The 25,050-nt window shown below is 31.6% G+C and overlaps 2 protein-coding genes and 1 non-coding gene across 4 annotated transcripts; 2 read left to right on the top strand and 1 right to left on the bottom strand.

Moving 5' to 3' along the window:
* Positions 1-1,211: 1,211 nt before the first annotated feature.
* On the top strand, positions 1,212-2,481 carry LOC107017347 (F-box protein At5g07610-like). The gene has a single exon (XM_015217599.2). It carries the CDS (start codon positions 1,212-1,214, stop codon positions 2,448-2,450), a length of 1,239 nt encoding a protein of 412 aa, XP_015073085.2. The 3' UTR covers positions 2,451-2,481.
* A 5,633-nt stretch (positions 2,482-8,114) lies between these two features.
* On the top strand, positions 8,115-11,114 carry LOC107016269 (actin-105). Of its 2 annotated transcripts, XM_027916212.1 has the most exons (5): positions 8,115-8,214; positions 9,569-9,638; positions 9,730-10,123; positions 10,206-10,819; positions 10,925-11,114. In XM_027916212.1, the coding sequence occupies exons 2-5, from the start codon at positions 9,579-9,581 to the stop codon at positions 10,988-10,990; spliced, it is 1,134 nt and encodes a 377-aa protein (XP_027772013.1). In that variant the 5' UTR covers positions 8,115-8,214; positions 9,569-9,578; the 3' UTR covers positions 10,991-11,114. The 2 variants fall into 2 exon arrangements, with proteins under 2 accessions (XP_027772013.1, XP_015072244.1); XM_015216758.2 differs by lacking the exon at positions 8,115-8,214 and having other exon boundaries at positions 9,353-9,638.
* Positions 8,842-8,960, bottom strand: LOC114077020. The gene has a single exon (XR_003578115.1). It is a non-coding gene; the product is annotated as a U5 spliceosomal RNA (small nuclear RNA).
* Positions 11,115-25,050: the final 13,936 nt, after the last annotated feature.

The following is a 25,050-nucleotide window of genomic DNA, read 5'->3' as shown; positions in this document are numbered from 1 at the left end:
TGTGTGTGTATATATATATATATATATATATATATATATATATATATATATATGTACGCAAAATTTATCAGCCTTTAATAAAAGGGGTATGAGCTGTAATTATTTATGAGTGAATAAATATTTCTTGAATTACTTTAAACTTAATTTGATATGAACATGTAATTATTTTGAATTTTATGGCTCATTTACGTAGTTTTTCGTATTTTTACTTTCTCTCGACTTATTAATTCAATTTTGGATCATTCTTATGTATTTATGCCTATAAGCTATAGCCCATCAACTCCTGCAAGAGCCATTTTATTTCACTTTTGGCCAATCAAGCATTTTTTCCGATTGGAACTAAACCAAAAGGGATATTATTTTCTTATAGAGGTTGGTGTAACTCAATGGATATCAAAACTCACACAAATTAATATTTAATTTTATTTTGGTAGAAATGTGAGGTGGGTACAATCACACATTTATTTGAGCTACACTGACGTCATCTTCTTCCCCTTTTTTATAATTCAAATGATACTTGTATGAATAAAGAATTGTTAGTAATATAATAATGGCAATTGAAATTAGTTCAAACTTATTTGAGCAGCTGAAAAATTGAAGTAGAAAACGACATGGTTCATGTTTAAGAATGTGGGTACATTGTTTATATACAATTATATGTTATTCATATATGATTATACAAACAGATAATTATTTACATATCGTATGCATAACAATAATAACATATCTATGTAATCTTTTGATATTAAAAAATAAATAACTTAGTAAGATATAAAAAATAAAATTAAATAAAAACCAAAGTTTTGAAGATATAAAGAAAAGAATATAAATATTAGAAGGCAAATTAGCTCCCCGTCACCAACTCACCATCAATCCATTATATTAGTTAAATAATTCTCTCTTAATTTTTAAATATTGAATAAGTAAAGATGGACGAAGTAATAATTTAATTTCACAATTGGCATCTTATAGATAACGGGCAAATGCATTGACTCGATAGACAATTTGCATGTAAGGAATCAAACCAATAACCAAATTAAAAAAATGTTGAGTTTAAGTATAAACAATAGAGTATGTTCATTTGGCTTTGATTTATTGGTAGAAAGATTAATTAATACTCCACTTGAGTTGAGAAAGAAACGTTCACAACAAGCTAAAAAAAATTTGGCAAACTATATAATAAGTAGCAACTTTACACACAAAAAAATCAAATGAAGATTATCAAAATAAAAAACTGTATATCATCAATTTCTGCAAATGAAATGATTCTAAATGAAGAAGTGATGATAGAAATCTTCCTCCGTCTTCCAGTAAAATCACTTGTACGATGCAAATGCGTCGCGAAAAAATGGAATAATCTCATCACTATCCCCGAATTTACCCGTCTCAGAGTCCCCTGTTTCAACCCTGCTCGTGGCCTGTTTTTGCTCTGTCATTCTTTCTTGATCAACCCTTTTCACGAATTCGTTCCCTTCACCCTCGAAAATCCAATTCAATCACCATTCCACAAGCTCATTTTCGTAGATGATCCTTATGGAATCAGAATCTTGCAATCTTGTAATGGACTTTTGCTATGTTGTAGTTTTCGCGTTCGTGGACCTAATGAAAATTACTATGTGTACAACCCAACGACACAACAATTTGTTACACTTCCGAGACTGGAAGGGCATGGACAAATTTCCAAGGCTGTAATTGGGATGAAACTAGCGTTTGATCCATGGAAATCCCCAAATTACAAAGTGATTTGCATTCGTTTATCTGATGAAGTGTTTCCTGATGATCAACACTATCAGGTCGAGATTTATTCATCTGAAGTTAAGCAATGGAGGGTCGTGGGTTCACCTTTTCCAGCTCGTTACGATATAGGATTCAAGTATACTGGAGTTTATTGGAATGATGCAATTTATTGGGAATGTGCTGACAACTCGTTACGTTTCAACGTGGAACAAGAAATGTTTGATAAGTTTCCCATGCCTAACAATAAGGAGAGCAGAGTTGCTCATTACGGAGAGTCTAGTGGACATTTGTATCTAGTACTAGTGTGTAAACGTCAAAAGCTCAGTTTCTATGACATTTACGAGATGAATAGTGATGGCACAGAGTGGTACGTGAAGTACCAAGTGAATGTTGAAGATGTTGTTAACGCGTTCCCTCATATGATTCAACGTTATCATGATCCAACAGACTGGAATTACTTAGCCATGAGTGTGCTTTGTGTTGTTAGAGGGGAGAAAGAGGAGGAGGAGGCATTCATGATTTTGCACATACCCAAAATGGTTATACGTTATAACTTGAGGGATAACACATTCTACAAGCTATGTGAATTTGAAAATAAGAGTACTGAAGAAAATCAATTTGAGGATGAAGATGAAGATTATGAGGCCCCTATTTCCTTGCAATTTAATAGGTTTGGTGCTTTCCAATATGTTGAATCTTTATTTTGTATGTGAAGTCAACTACTTCTTTTTTTTGTAATGTAATAATTGGAAAAAAAATATCATATTTGTCTTTATGAATTATGTCCATTATTTGATTTTCAATGTCCAACTTGTTGTCCATTAGTTTCTTCATTCTCTCCATAAGGAAATGGTTTTTGATATAATTGTAATAAAATATCATTAGCTATTGGTGTGTGGAGTGGTACTGAGAATATATTTACTCGGTCTAAATTAAGTGTCACTTAAAATTATTTCATGTTATTAAGAAAAAAAGATGGTTGTTGCATGAATAATTGCATATGATTGAGAAGAAACTGAACGAGAGTAATATTTGCGCCCGTTCGTTTATCAAAAGACAATTTTTATTAATTTTATTTCTGCTACTTTTTTTAATTATGTCAAAGGCATTTGCTAATTACTAAAGAGGAGAAGTTGAGGATTCATTAGCTTTAACTATTAGGCTCGATTAGTTGTGAACTAGATATTTCAGGATTAATTATCCTGAGGTTAGTTATCTTTGGATAACTTATCTCACGGCTGTATATGGAATAAGTTATCTCATCACTATGATATAAATGGTAGAATAAGTTATTCTATAACCAAACAAGACACCAAAGTTTTATTGTAGGATTATATATTTTTATTCCTCATACCAAATGACCCCTTTGTTTGTTAGAAGAGAAGGGAACGGCTCAATATACATAAATTTGAAGGACTAAATAAGTGCTGGACTATACTTGAATGTAGGGGGTGACAAAATCAATCCCAACATGCTCAATCCGTTCAATTAGGTTAAGTTTCGGTTGGTTATTGACCCTTGTATTCATTAGTTCAATTCATTTCAACTCAATCCATTTAAATTCATTGAAAATTTGATTTATATGTAATTTGAATTGACTCATAACAAATTTTGTCAATATATTTTCTTAAAACTTTTTTTTTAAAAATTTGATGTGTTATATATAATCATAATAAAGAAAAAAACAATAATTTTATTAGGTATTAAAATAATTTAAAAGAACAAATAAAATAATCAAGTTTAATAAAAAAATTGAGTTTAATTTAATTAGATCTTAATATAATTATTGTGTTAATTTAAAATAATCCGTCTAAATTTAATCCAATCCAGCAGTAGAATATTAAACTTGAGTATAATTGCTGTTTTATTATCACTGTAGATTACTATTGGCAGTTCAATGTCTGCACCAACTTCCTTCAATATTCCAAGTAACCAAACCAATTCTGAAACTATAGAGGCCAGACTCCTGTACTCAGCTTCTGCTGAGCTTTTGGATACTGTAGTCTGCTTTTTTTCTTCACACGAAACCAATAAATCACCAATTTTGGTTAAGAAGCATGTAAATGAATTTCTGATAAGAGTGCATGCTGCCCTACTTGTGCATAATTTCTCTGATGCATGATAATCCCATTTTTTTTTTATGTGGTAAATTCTATGCCAAGTAAATATTTAAGCTCTCCCAAGTCTTCTCATCTTGAAGATTTGTTGTAAGGACAGTTTTTTTTGTTCAATCAACTCTAGACTGCTACCAGTAATAAGCATATCATCCACATACCACAAGTACATTGGTCATATGTTCAGCTTTTTCCTGATAAATAGGGAGTAGCTTTGGTTGAACTGTAGTTTTGTTGGTGCTTCTGTAAGCTTGTAGTTCCACCGCCTTGGTGCTTTCTTAAGACCATATAAGGATTTAGTCAGTCAGTCTACGTACACTCTCCCCCTGACTGCTGAAACCTTGAGGAAGTTGCATATAAATTTCATCATGCAGATCATTATGTAAAAGGTCCTTAAACACATCCATTTGACGGATATGCCAGTTCTTAGAGGCTGCCAGTGATAATATTGTTCTGACTGTCCATTTTAACTGTTATGCGGAATTCAAGATAATACGAGAAAATATAAACGCGAAAAACAAGACAACAGATTTACGTGGTTCACCAATAAATTGGCTACGTCCACGGGGAAGAGGGGGAGCAGTTTTATTATGGAGAGGCAAGAACAGAATTACAGAATAGGGTTTGCCATAGCGTCTATATATAGTGCTAAGCTACGCCCTAACAGGCTTGGGTCCAAAATACAGAATTGACAGATAATTAAGNAACACATAATTAAGGGCCCAATACAACAACATTGTATACCGTCGGGTCCTTTCTGTTGTAATGGGTCCAATTCAAGGCATTCAACATTAACCACTGGACTAGTGATTTCCCCCGAAGCTTTGTATATTATTTTGTAGATCGGAATTGGAATCTTTCCTGCTGGTAGGATACCACATCCTAGGTATGATTGCTTTCTAGAGCCTGAATTTCTCTTTGAATTTAGCCTCCACCCACCTGGGATCTTTAATTTCCTGTGCATAGCTACTACGTTCAGTAAGAGACGAGATAGCTGCAATGTAGGCTTTATATGAAGGAGACTCTATCCTAGGTAACGTAGTTGCACAGAGGATAATGGGCATCTTTATTTATGTTCGAAGACACAAAGTCTTTCATTTATACTTGTGGATGAGTATCTCTTTCTGATCTTCTGGATTCCTCTGGGGGCGAACCTTCCAAGAGTACGTTCAGCATTGTTGGGATCCTGTGTAACTGTATGCTGAGTATTCTGTAACATGTTTCCATCTTGTGGCTGATGTAAAGGACCCTTGTTCTGTTTACTGGCTCAGTATGTATAACGTGGTGCTCACGAGGATACACCATTCTTGGTTGGTGATAATGCTGATAGGTACCATCTTAGAGAATTTCTGAGTTGTGTAAATTATCCACAGAGATTGGTAAACTAGTACTGTCAGTTGTCAATTGTGAATTATCTTGCTCTTGGCATTAGCTTGACACCTACCGTTAGAACTTTGGAAAAACACAAACAGCCTATCATTCTGAGATGTATCAGCGTTGTTCTCTTCTTAAGCAGCCTTTCATAAGGTGAATGATCACAAATGACTTTACATGACACTCTATTAATCAAGTAAACAACAAGTAACACAGTGACCCCACAATTTCATAGGTATATATATATATATGCTTGAAGCCTTATAGCTCTAGTGACTTCAAGAATATGTCTATGCTTTCTTTCTGCCACCCCATTCTGGTGGGTGTGTATAACCACATGTTTTCTGATGTATTATATAAAGTTTGCCACAAACATTGTCAACAAATTCTGTACCATTATCTGTCCTCGTGACCTTTACTTACCTATGGAACTGTTCTTGTAAGGACCCCATACATCTGTATGAACCAAATTAAAGCAACTACTAGTTTTTAGACTACTTGTAGGGAACACTGTTTGTGTCTGCTTAGCCTACGGAGATGCTATATATTTATCTAATTTGTTGCTAATCTTCTGTGAATTCACAGGCAACAGCTTGTTTAAAACTATAGACGAAGCATGTCCAAGTCTTTTATGCCACACTTCAACATCCAACTGCAGAAGCAAAATTCCTTTTAGAATTTGAAATCAGTAACATGATCTAGCTGAATGCTCTGAATCTTGACACAGATCGAAACTCAAACCCAGCCAGAATTTCCAGCTAGAGAGCTCTTATACCATGTGATTCTTTATGAAAAAAGATGAAGATTAATATCAAGAACTAAGAGAGTAATTTGTTAGTATTTTATTTGAAATAGTTAACTTGGTATTATATCCAGTACAGTATTGAAACCATATATACAAATGTCTCTTTTCCCATTGTTTTTAGTCTAGTCTAAAACATAAATTATGGATAGGGTTACTAGAGTAAAATTGATTGCTCTAAAAACATAACGCTAAAATGTAGTTCAATTTGATCTTTACACTATTCTTTACGCTCTCGAAACATCTAAAATTTATTTCTTTCTATATAAAATGTAGTTTAATTTGACCTTCTAAACATCATTCCTTATGCTCTAGAAACACTTAGAATTTCTCTCTTTCTATATAGTTTACCATATACCATATACTAGTCTTATTAATTGGCGAATGGTGCAAAACACATACATTAAACTAGTTAATATAAAATACGTGTTACTTATCATTGTTATTTTGGATACATTAAACTAGTTAATATAAAATACAGGTTACTTATAATTGTATTTTATGATTGTAAAGGCATTGGTAAGAAAGATAGTATAAAAAAATTTTCAGTAAAAAAGTAACTAAAAAAACCATAAAGCTATTATTTTTTTAAAAAAACATAAATTTAGAAGTGGTTTTACATGAAAAATGGTAAATGACAAAAATGATTATGCAAATGTAGTTAGAGATTTTATTTTGAAAAGATGTTTCAAGAATTACAAAAATATTATGATTAAAATAGTGAAAATTTTAGTCAAATCAAAATGATTCACAACAACCATATTTATTAAACATATCTTGAGGATAGTTCTCTCGGGTGGTAATTTGGCCACTTAGATTAAATTTGGACGGATCAAAATGGATCAGGACAATAAACAGGTCAAGATTCAACCTGATCCAAATTTGTTTGGGCCAAAATGGATTGAATCATCAATAGGGATTTGGTAGCAGGTTAGTAACGAATCATAATTCAATCCGTCAATTTTTACGAAGTTTTAATAGTTTATTTGTTATTTATAAGCTTATAGTATCTAAATATTTTTTTATTATAACTATATATAACATATAAAATAAATTAATAATATTTTAACAAGATTTTTCAAAAATCAATTTGGGTTATCTATTAATGGATTGAATTGAGGTGCTGAGCTAACAAATGAGCGGGTCAATAACCAACCCAAACTTAAATGAGTTGGATGGGATTTTGCGACCCCTAATTCTCCAATCCAATTTGATCCAGCAAGAAAAATATGATGAAAGATATTTAAGCACCTTATGTGGAACAATTAAATATATATATTTTTAAAATGTCAAAACTTGTCTATAGTAGAGGAAAAAGATGTTGGGAGTATCCTCAAGTAAGTCAAAATCACGAAAAACATATATGAAAATAATGAGTGATTCCATATAATTTTTCTCTATCTAATAGTCATATGGAAAAGATCTATTTGCCTAATATACTTTGTGATTTTTTTTCCATTAAATTAAATTACGTTTCATGATTTCCTATTCAATATTGCAGTTACTCAATTAAATGTATTAGTCATTAAAGCATGTTTAATTTTGAATAGCGTAACTAATTTTCAAAGTTTAATTGGTGTTTGCAAGAGAAATTTAAAAAAGGGTAATACTGTTTCAAATTAGAGATTTTTAATCATTATTTTTCTAAAAGGATGAATGAGGGTGAATATAATATGTAAATACCACTGTTTTTGGTTGATGATATTAGTTTATTATATTTCGTAATTTAGACTAAAAAAGTAGTTCTGTTATGACGATTAAAAAGTAATTTGAGAGCGAAACACATGCATTAAAAATTTGCAATTAAAATACAGTAATGTAAATGAACAGTTTAATAGAGATAATTTGTTTCTTCAATGGAAAATCTGTTAGAAATAATTGAAACGTAGTACGTAATATTAGAAAATATATTATTTTTGTCATTTAAAAGGAAACAAATCTCAAAAAAAGGAAAGAAATTAATTTGGTCCAAGATAACTAATTAGTATCTAATTTAAAATTAAAATTTCATTTGTATTTACAGTTATTTACAATGATACGTGTCTAGAGAAAAAAAAGAAGACGCTTAGAGTTTTGAATTATTGATTCTCTGTTTTTTCAAATGAAATAAAATAAGACTTTCTGCCAAAAATCCTCTGTTTTCTCAGAAGAACCCTATACTGAATTAGCAACCAATTTCCTCCAGAGGTAAGTTTTAATACTGCTTCATAATTTATTTGAAGTTGAGTTGTTTTTGTTTTACTTTTTGGACTCAGTTTTTACTCTTCCGAGTCAGGATTTGAACTTTATGTGTTCGGATTTGAACTTTATGTGTTCTGAATACGATTAGTAACTAAATTTTGTACATGTTTGTCAATATTGACATGGCTATGGCCTATGTGTTTTTGATATTTTTTTTTATGGATGAAGTACTTCAACTATTTGTTTGTGTAACCAGTTAAAACAGTTTTTGGTGTTTCAGATTCACTTTTGACACTTGGTTAGGTTGATTTCATGTGGTTCTGATGGATTTTTTAAAGTATGTTTCGTTGGGAACAAGTGATGTTATTGAATTAGTATGGTTTGTTCTTTTTTGTTTTGTTAAAGAAAAATAGCCAACAAGTGCTACATTGATTCGATTAGAACGTAATTTCTGTGGAATGTGATCGGTAGTGTTCTCTTAAGCGATAACTAATCCGGGACTAATTGAGGTTGAATTTGTCATCAATGATGACCAATATCGGGATAACTTGTTCGCCAACCAAATGAGTCCTAAGATTACTATTTGCGAGGCTAACATTCTTTGTCTTAACAAGATTTATCACCTCTACCTACAGAATGCAATCTGAGTGGATCCATAAATATATATATATATGCCACTATTTGCAATGAGCACACGGTAGTCTTTAGCAAAACGTGAAAGAATAGTTCTGCAATGTTCTCATTGCGTAACATATTGCATGTTCAGTTTGTTCACTACTCATTTTGTTTCGTGTTGTCTCAACCTTAGTACAGCCATCCTTTATGAATGTGAATTCGTCCTGTGCAACTAGAGAACTAGTAAGTACTAGCAATTCTTTAGCATTTTGCTCTTTCTTTCCATCGAGAGAATGGGAACTTAGAAATCTTGGAAAATGGATATACTTTTGTAGTGTATTGAGGAGATATGTCGATAAGAAACTGGTAACTGAATAGTATGTAATAGTAACGGAACTTATCTTGAGTTAAACGGATTTAGTGTTTCACTATTATCATATCTTGTTGTTTAGGCTTAATGTGTCGTAATAATTGCATGATTGAACTACCACTGCACAAATTGATACCTCTTATTCCTTTCATGTGTTGTTAAATTTGCATGATTCCCCTACTACTTGTGCCACTCTGTTTGTGATTTCGATATTAGTCTATCTCACCTCGAGTTTGAGTCTAGGTTGAAATAATAATACACAAAGTAAGAGACTTTTACACAAAAACTTTCACATAATTGACTTTATACTTTGAACATCTTTTACATTATGTGTTTGTACTAGTGATGTATTACCTCAATTTTACTTATGTATAGCGTTTATAAGATGGCTGATGGAGAAGATATTCAACCACTTGTAGTTGACAATGGAACTGGAATGGTCAAGGTTGGTTAGCAAAAACTGCTCCCAGATTCTTATTACTCTCTAGCTATGTGACTTTACTGATGTACAACAACTATGTTATTTGTTTCTTTAGGCTGGTTTTGCTGGGGATGATGCTCCAAGAGCTGTTTTTCCAAGTATAGTTGGTCGTCCTCGTTACACAGGTGTCATGGTTGGAATGGGACAAAAAGATGCCTATGTTGGTGATGAAGCTCAGTCCAAAAGAGGTATTTTGACTCTAAAGTATCCGATTCGACATGGTATAGTAGACAACTGGGATGATATGGAGAAAATCTGGCATCACACTTTTTACAATGAGCTCCGAGTTGCTCCTGAGGAGCATTCCATTCTTTTGACTGAGGCACCACTTAACCCTAAGGCGAACCGAGAGAAAATGACTCAAATCATGTTTGAGACATTCAATGTGCCAGCCATGTACATTGCAATCCAGGCTGTTCTATCTCTTTATGCTAGTGGTCGTACAACTGGTAAGCAGCACGTATTGATTAGGAACGGAACTAGTTCTTTTTGGCTTTCTGTCACTAATTTGCTTGCTTTTTTTCCAACAAGGTATTGTGCTTGATTCTGGTGATGGTGTGAGCCACACTGTCCCTATCTATGAGGGATATGCACTTCCCCATGCTATCTTGCGGTTAGATCTTGCTGGTCGTGATCTTACAGATTACCTCATGATGATTCTCACAGAGAGAGGTTATTCATTCACCACTGCTGCTGAACGGGAGATTGTTCGTGATGTGAAGGAGAAGCTTGCGTATGTCGCACTGGATTATGAACAGGAGCTCGAGACTACAAAGAACGGTAAGGATGTTGAGAAGAGTTACGAACTTCCAGATGGGCAAATAGTCACTATTGGTGCTGAGAGGTTCCGTTGCCCTGAAGTCCTATTCCAGCCATCATTGATTGGAATGGAAGCAGTCGGAATTCATGAAACAACATATAGCTCAATCATGAAGTGTGATGTGGATATTAGAAGAGATTTATATGGAAACGTTGTGCTTAGTGGTGGCTCAACTATGTTCCCTGGCATAACGGATCGTATGAGCAAGGAAATCACTGCTCTTGCTCCAAGCAGCATGAAAATCAAAGTCGTTGCACCACCTGAAAGGAAGTACAGCGTCTGGATTGGAGGATCAATTCTAGCTTCCCTCAGTACTTTCCAACAAGTTGGTCTCTTTTTCCCTCTCTTTGATTGAATAACAGATACGTCTTAATCTCGAAAATAATTGATTCTCTTCTGTATATTTTGCTAACTTGTACTTGTTTTGCAGATGTGGATAACGAAGGCCGAGTATGATGAATCTGGTCCAGCAATTGTCCATAGGAAGTGCTTCTAAGAGTGGTTTTGTTAACTTTAGTTTATTTATCAAATGAATTCTATATGTCAAAGAGTTCTTGCGTTTTGTGTAATTTTAATTCGTTTGGTAACACTTTTTATGTTATTGATTCTTGTTCAGGTCATTCTACTGTGAATTTAACCTCAAAGCAAACTGTTTTCATAATAATAAATGAATCACAATATAACAGAGTCTCTTTTGTTAGGAAGAGGTTTTACCCTCAATTTAGGACTTCTCGACGTGAATCTTGTATTTAGTTGTGCTGAGTACCGGAGTACCGGACATCGGAAAAAAAAGGTGAATTATCTAGTCTAAAGTTATTTTTTGTTTCCTTTTTTACAAGAAAAATTGATTTGATCTGGGACCCAGAAGTATTCCATTAATTTTTCCAAAAAAAATGATCTCATTTTCTTTTTATTTTGGTTAAAGAGAATGATTTTTTTTATTTTTTTGAAGCATTTTAATTTCAACTTTTCACATCAAATTAAGTGATTCTTTGTGAAACGGTGAGAGTAATTGATAATCGCTTATAAATAGTCCAATGGACTACTACATTGTTTTTAAATACCAATTTACCCATAGAACAATACGAGATGCCACAATAATTATATAGATTATATTAGTGCCAAATCCATTCAAAATATCCAATTAATCATAAAATCAAGTAAAATAATTAACTTTTTGAAGAATGATGTGTTAAGTAAATACAATAGGCCACACATAAATACAATAAATTTACTGTTAATTAATCAGTTATTATTCTATACTATGGCACGCCTTGGGGTATTTAAGCGGGGAACTTACCTAAATATATAATATTTTGAAAAATATTTACCATTTATAGCTATATAATATGTATCATTCTTTTAATATATAAAACAAACCCTATTCAATATAAGACAATATATGGGGTACTTTGCTAAGAATGATACATATTATATAGCTATATTATGAATTGGGCAGTCACGATGTTTAAATCCATTCCAGAGTTACTATTAAAAAAAAAATCCTCAATAACGACAAGTATACTTTTTATCACTGTGAACACCTTGACAATCTTGGGGAGATTGAAACAAACACTACAAATATAGACTTTATGTGTATCCAATAAACAAAATCTCTAATTATAAGCTAGCTGCATATATGTACCTCCTTGCTAATACAGAGAAACAATTACAAATCATAGTTTAGATTAAATTCAACCCTACAAATTATAAATATTAATTGTTTGGTGTTCTTGCTCTTTTTTATGGAACCTCCACTATGTCTGCCTAATCATATATATCTCGATGAAAAAAAGAGTAGATGGAGATGGAGATTCAAATAAAGGTAAACCTGGTATTTATAGCTTTCCAGACGGGCCACTTGCTCCATTCAAGCGGAAACGCCACCATCACTAAATCTTTCGATTTAATTGATTCTCCACTTCATTTTTCTATTGCTTAAATGCATCATTTGCTTCATCCTTATTACTCCCTCTGTTCCAATTTATATGATGTCTTTTTTGTTTTGAGAGTCAAACAATTTATGTTTAACCGTAAATTTGCGCATGAAATCTTTATTTTTTGAAATGAAATTCATATATTTGTAAATTATTTAAAAAGTGTTATGAGTCATAATAATTGATAATTCAAAATATTTAAAAGATTTATGAAAAATATACGGTCAAGATAGACTTGTTTGTCTCTTGAAATTCGAAGGTAACATGTAAATGGGACGGAGGTAGTATTAAGCAAATATACATAGCAAAATCCAGTGCAATCATCAATAAAGGTTATAAAATACTTTTTCCCATCATGAGATGCTGTCGACTTCATATTGCATATATCTGTGGAATTAAGTTTAAAGATTTTGAATTCCTGTCAATAGACTTGTAAGGATGTTTAACAAACTTACTTTCCACACGAATTTCGCATTTCGATTTATTGCATTTGAAATCAGGCAATACTTCTAAAGTAATCAATTTTCACAAGGTTTTGTAATTTATATGTCCCAAACAGACATGTCATAAATCATTTGACTCCAATAAGTAAACAAAAACAAATTTCTTATTGATACCGTTAATAACCATCACATTCAATTTGAAGAGGCCATCAGTGAGCTAGCCCTTTAAGAACTCTCAATCAGTAGAATACAAGAAATAGTAACAACATAATAATTTCCTTAAGATTGTTGTTAACTCTTGTATTCCTAAGATACTTAGAACAGAACTTTGAAGAACTTGATAATAGACAACAAAGTTTAAGAACATTTTCACAACTAGAAAATTAAAACTAGTAGAGAAACTAGATCAGTTTTAAAGAATCTTGCTGATTCCAGCAAACTTTGCAGAAATATGAAATTACCAAAGTTTAATGAAACAGTGAAGAACAGAAGAACAGAAGAATAGAAGTTCATTCACAAATCTAAAATTTTGTAACACATACCAGAATATGGAAAAACAGAAAGAAAATCAAGCCCACCGAATGCACAATGTCCCCTTAAGAAAATTATTCCGCTACACTTAGAATACTAGATTTAGTGATAGTAGAAGAAGTCCAAAAATTCAATATTTAAAATGAGATGAAATCCCTCAATTTATAGAAAACAAAGGGTAGTGCGAAAAGGTTCTTATTGTGCCTTACCGGAAAGATTACAAACCTTTGGAAAAGTTATAATTTTTCAGAAAGACCATCACCTTTCATAAAAGTCCCAACTTTTCATAAAGTCGCAACTTTTCATAATAGTCGCAACCTTTCATAAAAGTCATAACTTTTCATAAAAATTGCAACCTTTTATAAAAATCGCAACTCTTCATTTTCCATTCACACCTTTAAACCCAACATAACAAATAGCGAATATGATAAATTTGGTCCTTCAATTGTCTACATGAAGTATCTCTAAACTTGGTGAGAACTTAAAAAATCCTTTTTCAAGACAACTTTAAAGTTGAACAAACATTAGTAACATCATTATGAACCTATGTTGATAAACTACAAACGGAATAAATCATTACTGTGGCTATACTAATAGCATAACCTAGCTAGCTGGATGAATTAATACTCATCAAGCAGTACGTTGACATTTGGTGATGCTGGAGGAACAAGGTGACACTACAATAAAATCAACTTTTAGCGATATTAAATATGGACACTAATAAAGAGTGTTAAAGTTTTTAACGGCATTAGTTAAGTGTCATTAGAATCAATGTCGCTAAAGGCTTTAGGACGTATACAAAGAGTGACAATTGCCGCTAAAAATACATATTTCGCGGTAATTAAAAATTAAATGCCACTAATGATCATTTTTATTGTAGTGTAGAAGCTCCAGACTCCATCATCCTTGAGTGATCTCCCAAGTCTAACTGTCACCACTACAAGTGCAACAAGCCAGCAAAACCGTTTAGGGAATGATTCAATCTGTAATTGCAATTTTGTCGAATATCACTACACCAAATAATAGGAAAGGTGTTCAATTATAGCAAACTATTTCGATCATGTTTGGTAACTTTCTTGATATTTATCTTTCTCAATGCACAATTAGTATATGATTTCCTTTTTTAGAAGCTAAGGAACAAATTCTATAATGGATATTAAGTGTGTGTAATGGGGGTGCACTTTGAAGCAACCAAATATATAACAGCTTAAACAAATAAATTCTATCAAGTTAAACAATAATGTGGTGATGTACGTGACCATGTTGCTTTGAAGTAATTTAAATAATCTCACCACGTATTTTCTCTACCTAGTTATAGGAAATTACATCATTGATGTTGAAAATGACAGTCTTCAACTTTTGACTCCACTTGCCTCATGGACATATCTACAAGGTAAAAAGTTTAAAACTTGGTGAAAATATTTCAAAAAGTTCAAACTTATGTTATATTAAATATATTATTGAGTTATTGATATGATTTGATTAATAAAAGTAAGTGGTCGAATCTATGCTTTGACACCTAAATTTAGCTTCACTCATCTAAAAACGTCACGCCCCGAGACTCCATCCCAGATGTGACAAAACACTCGAAACCCCTTATAGGCATGAGAGCACCAACCAACCTGCTTAATTAAGATAATCTAATACAAATACAAATTTTTAAATACTAATGAGGAAACTGAGGTCCATTCTAATCAACTTTCAAGAAAATTGAAAACCAATTCGACTCTTAATTAGCAAACCAAATCCAATTAACCATAGGTCTACAAAACCTCTAATAACAAAATAACAAGATCTAAATTGAGACATGACCCCCCCGACATACCATGAAAATTAAAGGAAAGACTAAAAAAAAAAGTCTACTTTCCGAAGATGGAAAAAGCACCATAATGTTGACTGTTATCCCTCAATGATCTACTATTGCTTGGAGCCACGAGAATGTGTCTCCGATCCTACATCATGAAAAGATGTAGCGTTTGAGGACGGCCAGTACGACGAATACTGGCATGCAATACATATATAACATAACCATAAAGAAAAGACAAAATCATTAAGGCAGACCCAAAACATTTAAACAAAAATCTTCCAAAAATCATTAATTCTGAGTAAGGTAGTGTTTACCTACATAATGCGACCCACATGCTATGTAGGTCCGGCCTCCAACAGACCGAAGGCCCCAATGCATGTATGCCGCATGAATTTGAGAAATATCAGAATACGGCGAACCAAACTCACCCAAAGAAGAAAATGTAGAGTCTGCTCTGATTAACAACCTACCATGGTCATTCATATTTCAGGACAAGGACCTTTGACGTCGACAAACGTTGTCTTGGGTGATGAGTCACAAGGACCTTACGTCTTCTTGGTGATACTACCAGACTCTCTTTAAGCTCCCCAATTAAAATCTTTAGAAGTTCTCATTTATTAAGAGTTATCTGAAGAAGACATTCCAATTGGTACCATCATATCAAGACTTTCAAGCCATTTAACCTATGTCAATTTCATAGTTAGCCATTTAAAACTCTTAAACCGTCCTTTGAATATCAAAGACTCATTTATGTTTAAACATTTCGTTCAATGTCAACATCCAACTATTCCCAAGTTATAAGACAACACATAAAATGCAAAATCATTAGCATTTAACTGAGGAAAAGTACATATGTTCATCATTTAAACTAAAGCTTTTGAAAGACTCATAAATCTCCAAATTCAATATTTATAAGGAAAACCCTTTTTAAAATCATATGAGGAAATTCACTCATTCAAAACAAAAAATCCAAATTTTGAAATCATAGTAAAGTAATTTGAACACAATTAAAGATAAGAAAATTATTTATACTCAATTTTCATGACATCTCTCTCAGCCCTTACCTCAATACGTAATTTAGGAAATATGAATAATAAAATATAATATAAACCATGTATGCGGAGTTTGAAGTAAGGAGTGTTCAAACATACCTTTTGACGAAGATGTTTGTCACAAATTTTAAACGTATAGAAAATAAATAAATAAATCACAAATAAAATTTGAAGAAACATAACTTTATTCATCAAGACAGCGGGTACAATTATGTTTATCCCTTGATTCTACTCTTTTAAGATTTATCCATGATTCGAGGGCCATTAGCGGCGTATTTCTCAAATTGGGATGATTTAGAATTGACCTCTCTACATGAATAATCCATCAATTCAATTTGTGGAGTATTTGAGATCTCGATCTCTTTATGGATATTGAGAGATGTCCTATCTTTATATAGGCATAAACTAGGGTTTAAGGTTGACTAACCTCCAAGAATCCTAATTTGAATTGAACAGAATTTGTAGAGTCCCAGCTCAAACTGATATCTTGTAGAGTCCCACAAAATTTCAGAAGAACTAATTAGAAAAGGGACTTTGAGAATTTATAACCTTGGATCTTGTTTGTTGAAGTGTAAGGTAAGAAGAGGAGCAACGTTTGACGTAACTTATCAAATCTTCTATAATATGGCTTTGGGGGAAGTTAATAGTCATGAGTTAAAGTTATGAAATGAGGAAAGGACTAAAACAAACATCTAAAAAGGTGTAAAGAAGAAAAGACTTAAATGATTTCGGAGCACGTGGGATTTGTAGTGCTCAGTAAAATGGGCATTACTTCTAGCACATGTTCGAACCTTTGCAGACGCTTGGTCAAGGACCTCACGATCTTTCATTTTCTTGGTAATAGGCCATAAAATCTTAATACTCTAGGAATCTCTTATGACCTTAATTCACATCCAAGTATTTTCCTAAAGAAAACAATTATTTCAATTGCCTACCCGACATTAAAAATCATCGAATTTGGAGTCTATATGCATTGAAAGACCGGCTAGGGTCATAGTTTGGAAATTTGGGGCGTTACAAGAAGACTAAAAAAAACAACATAAAAGTAGAATAAAAAAGAGGGTTACTTTTGTACGTAAGACATGATTCGTGCTGCATAAAATAAGCCGATATTTTCCAAAGTTTTATTAGAAATGAGAAACAATATTTTTCATATCTTTATCTATTATCACGAAATGATCTTTTGCTTCTTTGCTCAAATAATCTTTAAAGTACTCCCAGAATTGCATCTCTAGATTGAATCATAATTTTAATTTTTTTGTCCCAACTATGGTAGAAAGTTAAGAATATGAACAACACATAACCACGAAATCAACAAACATTATAATTACGATATATAATGTATACTGTCTACGAAGATAACTTTTTTTTTTGGCCCAAAAAAAGGAATTTTATAGCAGAATTTTTTTCTGGTTATATAAAAAAGTTAAAAGATCTTATAATAGTTCTGAGAATGCAAATTGCAATGGACATACAATAATCATTCATCTTATGTTTTTCAATTGGATGATTAAAATTGTTTTCAAAGAAAATATAATGCACATCCTTAATAATAAAATCACTTGAAGTATCAAATGAAAAAAACAATCAAACTCTAAACCAACGACTTTTTGAGCACCCATCAAATCTCGCTATCTTCAAAATCACCCATCCTAAATCTAGCGGCTTCACTATCTTCTTTCTGCTGCGACTTGGCTTTCTCTTGTTGCAACTGCTTCTCCAACAACTCAACTTCCTTGTTCTTCTCTTCTTCATAAACTACTTCGTCAAAAATTGGTAATGGAGCACCAATCATGGTCAAAAGTTCTATTTCCGCTTGAATATCATCACCAAAGCTTACGATCCTTTTCATGCTAGCAATAGCAATTCGAGCAGCTTCTCTCTCTTTTTTCAGCTTCGACTTGGCTTTCTCTTCTTGCAAGTATAGCAACTGTTCCTCACAGAACGTAACCTTCTTCTTCTTCTTCTTCTTCTCTTCTCCGTCAATCGCTTTGTCAAGAATTTGTGGTGGAGCACCCATCATGGCCAACAATTCTCTTTCTGCTAGAAAATCATCATCAAAGTAAACCGTCCTTTTAATACCTTCAATAGTGATCCGTGCTGCTTCCCTATCTCTTTCTCGTGACTTCGCTTTCTCGTTTCCATCAAATGCTTCACCGAACATTTCTTCTTGGGATTTCATGATCATACCAACATCAACCTTCTTTGACATCGCGGGTCCTAACTGTGCCAATAATTTTGATTCAGAATCACAAAGCATTGCCATAACGTAACAATTAACAAGATAATAACCCTAAATTGTAATGTAGATAAAACATTATTGATATGTGCGTGATAGTAAAATAAACTAAGTAATAACAGTATAAGTCTTGCTTTAATTTCCATTAATGACATATTTTCCAAATTGTAATTTAGATTTATCTGACGGTCAAAGCCTAATAAATACGGAATCTAATTTATTAAAAAATCTTTTCTTTTTTTATATGTTATGTACATTAATTAGTAATATATATATATATATATATATATATATATATATTAATTTTTGGTAAAAATGGAAATGTATAATCAATACACTATACTTCTTTATTGTAAGGCGTCTAGAAGTCCAATTTTTAGCTTTTTTGTCGTGTCTTATGGGCATGTTCACAAAGGAAAAGGCTCTCCATGGGCATGCTTTATTAATACTAGCATATATATGATATACAATTCATACGAAAATTTATTTATTATTTTACACACTAATAAATGTTTCATGATATCACTACATGATAATGCTAATCATAAAGCATTATTATTTGTTTTTGCTATATATCCCTAGTAGTGATCGACCGTTAATGGGACTAATGTAGAAGAGTAATATTTATTGATATGTTCAATTAATGAACAATTTCTAGTTTATCTAATATAGTGTGAATTAAAGGATTTGTTCCTAGCAAAGTAGGATATAAAGGTATGAAATTGAACTATGTCACATAATTGGAATAAAAAAGACAATTGTTTGACTTATATACTACTCTCTCCGTCTCATTTTAGATGTGACCTTTTGAATTTCAAGAGTTAAACAAGTCTATCTTTGACCGTAAATTTTAATAAATCTTTTAAACATTTGAAACTGTCATTTATTGTGATTCATAGTACTCTTTACATAATTTACAAATATATAAATTTCATTTCAAATAAATTGAAGATTGCGCAAATTTCTGATCAAACTTAAACTGTTTGACTCTGAAAACATAACATGTGTCATATAAATTGAGAAAGACGAAGTAACAATGCAATTAATTTTTACATTATCAAGTCATTTAAAGAAAATCTATAATTATTTTGCATCGGTTCATACAAGGATCATGAATTCTTTCATTATAGGATCAATGATTGTTTTAATGAAATGCTTTAGTTGAGTTTCTAAGTGAATTCACTCAAGAGTCATCTAACATTTTCCAAAAATATCGAAGAAAAAATTTGATCTATACTAGACTCAAAATTGTCAACATTTTCCAATCATTCATAGACAACATTATCAAAACTAGAAAATGAAAACATCAACTCAACAAAAGAGAGAAAAAAAAAATATAAGTAGCCTTAGATTTTTTTGGGTAATTCTATGAAATGATAGTCCAAGATTAAGAAGGGGAGGGGGGGGGGGGGAACCTACGTACCTCGTCTTCTCTAGCAAAAATTAGGTTGAGTTTGGAGGAAATAGCAATGAAGTTGAGAAATGGGTCAAAGATATGTAATACCAATAATATTTATACTACTAATGAGCTTCTCTGTTTTTAATATTTAGTCCTAAATTCATAGTATATATAAGTAAATAAATCTAATCATGATAATCTATTATTTAGTGTTATTATTTCCTCTAGATTTGGAAATTTAGTATTGTTTTGGATTACTTCTTTCATCTATGCAACAATAGAAAATGATATCGTTTTTGAATATAACTCAAATTAAATAAATATACTAGTGTAAAGTACAATTAAATTCTCGAAGATCATCGTGAGATATATGGACAAATGATGGTAAGTCTCTTTTATTTGCAATAATATTTAAATGGTATCAATTTTGGTGTATATAATTTTACCTTTGACCCTATATATTATACCCCAATAATGAGTCAAGATTTTGATAATATCTTTCACATGAAATGCTTTAATGAATTTTGACTTTTTTTAAAATTGTTATTTTTACTAAAGTACCATCAATTAGTCTGTTTGGAAACTCTAAATCTAAAAAAATATATTAATTGTACCACATTTTAAAGAACTTAATTATGACTGCTAATTTTTTACTCCCTCGATTTAATTGTCATACTTACTATAAACAATTGGTCTAAGTATATGATTTTCTCCGTTCCCTCATCATGTCATTATACATCTACATATGATTCCTCCATTTTCACTTCATAAATGAAATTCGATTTGTTATATACATAGGTAGGAGCATAACATATATCAATTATTAAAAAAAAACTTATTTTTGCGTAAAAATGAAAATGCATAATCGATACACTATATCTGGTTTATGAAATAAAGCTTTATTTATATATATATATATATATATAACTCATACTAAAATGTGTGCACTAATAAAATGTTTCATGATAATTCTCATTGTTACATACATCACTACATGATAGTTCTAATCATAAAGCATTTTTATTGTTTTTTGCTATATATCCCCCCTNCCCCCCCCCCCTTTTTTTTTTTTTGCGTTCACTATACTTTCTTTCATGAAAAGTAGTAGTCTTCGTTAATGGGACTAACTTAGAAGAGTAATATTTATTGATATGTTCAATTAATGAACATTTTCTAGTTTATCTAATATAGTGTGAATTGAAGGATTTGTTTCTAACAAAGTACGAAATAAATGTATCAAATTAAAGTCTTTCACAAAAATTGGAACAATGAAGGTAATCGTTTAACTTATATACTAATAGCGTAATCAATTTTTATATTATCAGGCCATAAGAAAGATACCTATAATTTATTTGCATCGGTTCATACAAGGATCATGAATTCTTTCATTATAGGATCAATGATTGTTTTAATGAAATGCTTTAGTTGAGTTTCTAAGTGAATTCAAACAAGAGTCATGTAACATTTTCCAAAAATATCGAAGAAAAAATTTGATCTACACTAGATATGAGTTGACTCAAAATTGTTAAAATTTTCCAAGCATTCATATATTTCATTATATTATCAAAACTAGAACATGAAAACATTAACTCAACACAAGAGATAAAAGATTTATAAGTAGCATTAGATTTTTGGGTAATTCCCAAGATTAAAGGGGGGGGGGGGGCTACTTAGCTCGTCTTTTCTAGCAAAAAATAGGTTGAGTTTGGAGGAAATAGCAATGAAGTTGAGGAATGGGGCACATATATATAATACCAATGATATTTATACTACTATAATATGTTGGGTTTTAAAAAGGGGTGAATGGAAAATGAAGAGTCGCGACTTTTATGAAGAGTTCTGACTTTTATGAAATGTTGCGATTTTTATGAAAAGTTGTGACTTTTATAAAAGATGACGACCTTTCTGAAAGATTGTGACTTTCCAAAGGTTTGTGACTTTCCAAAGGTTTGTGACCTTTCCGGTAAGGCACAATAAGAACCTTTTCGCACTACCCTTTGTTTTCTATAAATTGAGGGATTTCCTCTCATTTTATATAGAATTCATAGGCTTCTTCTTCAACTACTAAATTTAGTATTCTAAGTGTACTTAACTGTCGTTGACTGGTTCGCTGACACCGGAGCTTTTGGTATCTATACTCTGGTGATTGAGATCATTTTACCCTGGGAGGTCATATTCCAAATCAAACCTCGGATACTAGAGGGGAATAATTTCTTTAAGGGTTTACTGTGAGTTCAGTGGACTTGATCTTTTTCCTATTAAAATTTTTCCAGATTCTGGTACGTGTTTTACAAATTTTAGATTTGTGAATTAATTTCAGTTCTTCTATTCTTTTGTTCTTCACTGGTTCATTAAACTTGATAACTTCGTATTTCTGCAAAGTTTGTTGGAATCAGTAAGATTCTTTAGACACATATTAACAATAATTCTTCTTTAAGAAATATATTTCGTATATTTTTTTTAAATCTGTTTCTGATTCTAGTTTCGCTACTAGTTTTAATTTTCTAGTTGTGAAAATGTTCTTAAACTTTGTTGTCTTACAAAAATGTTCAAAGTTTTGTTCTAAATATGTTTGAAATACAAGATGAACAACGTAACAATGAGCTTTTTTGTTTTTAATTTTAGTCCTAAATTCACAGTATATAGTAAATAAATCTGGTTATGGTAATCTCTTATTTAGTGTTTTTGTAATATCCTCTCGATTTGCAAATTTACTAATGTTTTGGATTGCTTGTTTCATCATTGCAACAATGGAAAATTGATATCATTTTTTAATAACTCAAACTAAATAAATACATTAGTGTAAAGTACAATAAAATTCTCGAAGATCACCGTGAGTTATCTGAACAAATGATGGTAAGTCTCTTTTATTCACAATATTCAAAATGGTATCAATTTTGGTATGTATAACTTTACCTTGACCGTATATATTATACCCCAATAATGATTCAAGATTTTGATAATCTCTTTGCCCCAATTTATATGACATCTTTTATGTTTTGATAATCAAACAGTTTAAGTTTGATCGAAAATTTGCGCGTGAAATTTTCAATTTTTTTAAATGAAATTTATATATCGGTAAACTACGTAAAAAGTACTATGAGTCACAATAATTGATAATTCAAAATGTTTAAAAGATCTATGAAAAATTTATGATCAAAGATAGACTTGTTTGACTCTTGAAATCCTTATAAAATGGGACGGAGATAGTAATATCATTTGCATGAAATGCTTTAATGAATTGCGAGTTTTTAATATTGTTATTTTTCAGAAAAGTACAATTCGATAAGTTTGTTTAGAGACGCTAAATCTAAAAAAAGTTACTAATTATACCACATTTTAAAGCCCTTATCACTGCAAATTTTGTAGTCCCTCCGTTCCTTTTTAACTTCCTATTGTGCATTTATCTGCGTACCAATTGTTGGAAATTTTATTGGCCAAAAGAATTTTGTTTTAAACGGCAAGTAAAATTACTGTACAAATAACTAACAGAAAACAGCCTCTTTTCCCTTGCTCAAAAGGGTACAATCTCAAGATTTTCACGTCACTGGACCTATAATATTTTGATATAAATATATAATATATATCTTATTAACAAAAGTTATTCCTAAGAGACATAAATTTTCAAGATAAACATACAAGAAAGTAAATAGTACTCCCTCCGTCCGGAATTATTTGTCATGTTGTGCTTATCGATAGTCAATTTGACTAATTTTCAAAGGTAAATTAGATCATATTAATTAAACAAAAAAATTAGATATTCTAAAACTTCATAAAAAGTACTATAAATTACAATTTTTTGCATATTAATATAATGAAAATATGTTAGTCAAAGTTTTTATAGTTTGACACTAAAAATAGAAACCATGACAAACAATTCCGGACGGAGAGAATACTTTATGGAGCAATAAATAAATACTAGTATTGTAGTCAAGTCTTTTCACCTACTCTTATTGAAATTCTTGAGGACAAACTAGCTAAATCTTTTTGTCTACTCTTATGACCAAGGTTCAAGGATAGGGTCTTATGTACTGACTAGGTCGGGGCGAGATCAAGTCCCAAGTCAGGGTTGAGATGGGTCTGGGTTTCGACCGAGTTAGGGTTGGGCGGGCAGGTTAGGATTGAGGACCAAGTCTCTATTCAAGGTTGAGTTGGGTCAGGTCTTTGGTTAAGTTGGGTCTCGAGTTTAAGTTAGGATGGGTAATTTTATCGGGAGAGGGTCGGAGTTGTGGGTCGACACGAGGGCTACCCTCAACGGATAGTAGGGGAGGGTGGACCTGGAGAGCCCAATCCATTTTAAATTGATATAACTTATATATAAATCACATTGTGTAAAGAGTAAATTACATCATATTTCTAGTCTTTTTCTAATTACAATAATCTCCTAAAATTTGTATCTTCCGATACTTAGTTCACCATCGGATATATTAATCCACCATCTGGATACATTGATTCGATACAAGAAGAATCCTTCTATTGCGCTAAAAAAGGGGAAAACCTTTTATGTTGCACTTAAGAAAGAAAAGAAACATAAAATTAAATATCAAATCCATAAATCATGCAATTACGTTGTTTTCACTTCTAATCGATCTCTCTCAAAACGAAACAACTTCAAAAAAAAATCAAATTTCAAATTTCTTCTCCAAAATTGTCAAAAATCTTTTCAATTTCTATTCAAAATCATTTTAAAAAATTGAGTTGATACATCATGAATATCTATATTTTGTTGAGACATTCAATAAAATGAGAAAGGTAAGTTGAATCAACCATTGCAGCTTGGAGATCGATGAGTTAAGAAAAATATAGAGATTTGAGACTTCAGATAGACGAATGTTGCTTTATTCCTATACAATTGTTTGAATATCCTCTCAATTTTTATTCAAAATTGTCAAATAGCTTTTAGAATAAAAAAACTTCTCTTATTTCATCGAGGATCCTTTCAGTTTTGATTCAAAATTATCGAAAAAATTGAGATTCAAAATTCTTCTCCCATTTCATCGAAGATCTATCAAAATTTTTAAGAAAACACATTATGAATATCTCCGTCAGTCTATATTTGGCGGTGAAGAAACATGAGCGGGAATTTGTAATATATCTACAATACATTGATACAACACAACAAAAAGACTGGAGAGATGTTGTGTAGTC

The sequence above is a fragment of the Solanum pennellii genome, chromosome 4 (assembly GCF_001406875.1).
Source record: "Solanum pennellii chromosome 4, SPENNV200".
NCBI classification, from domain to species: Eukaryota; Viridiplantae; Streptophyta; class Magnoliopsida; order Solanales; family Solanaceae; genus Solanum; species Solanum pennellii.
The sequence above is the reverse complement of the archived record's forward strand: the minus strand, read 5'-3'. Positions and strand labels throughout refer to the sequence as shown.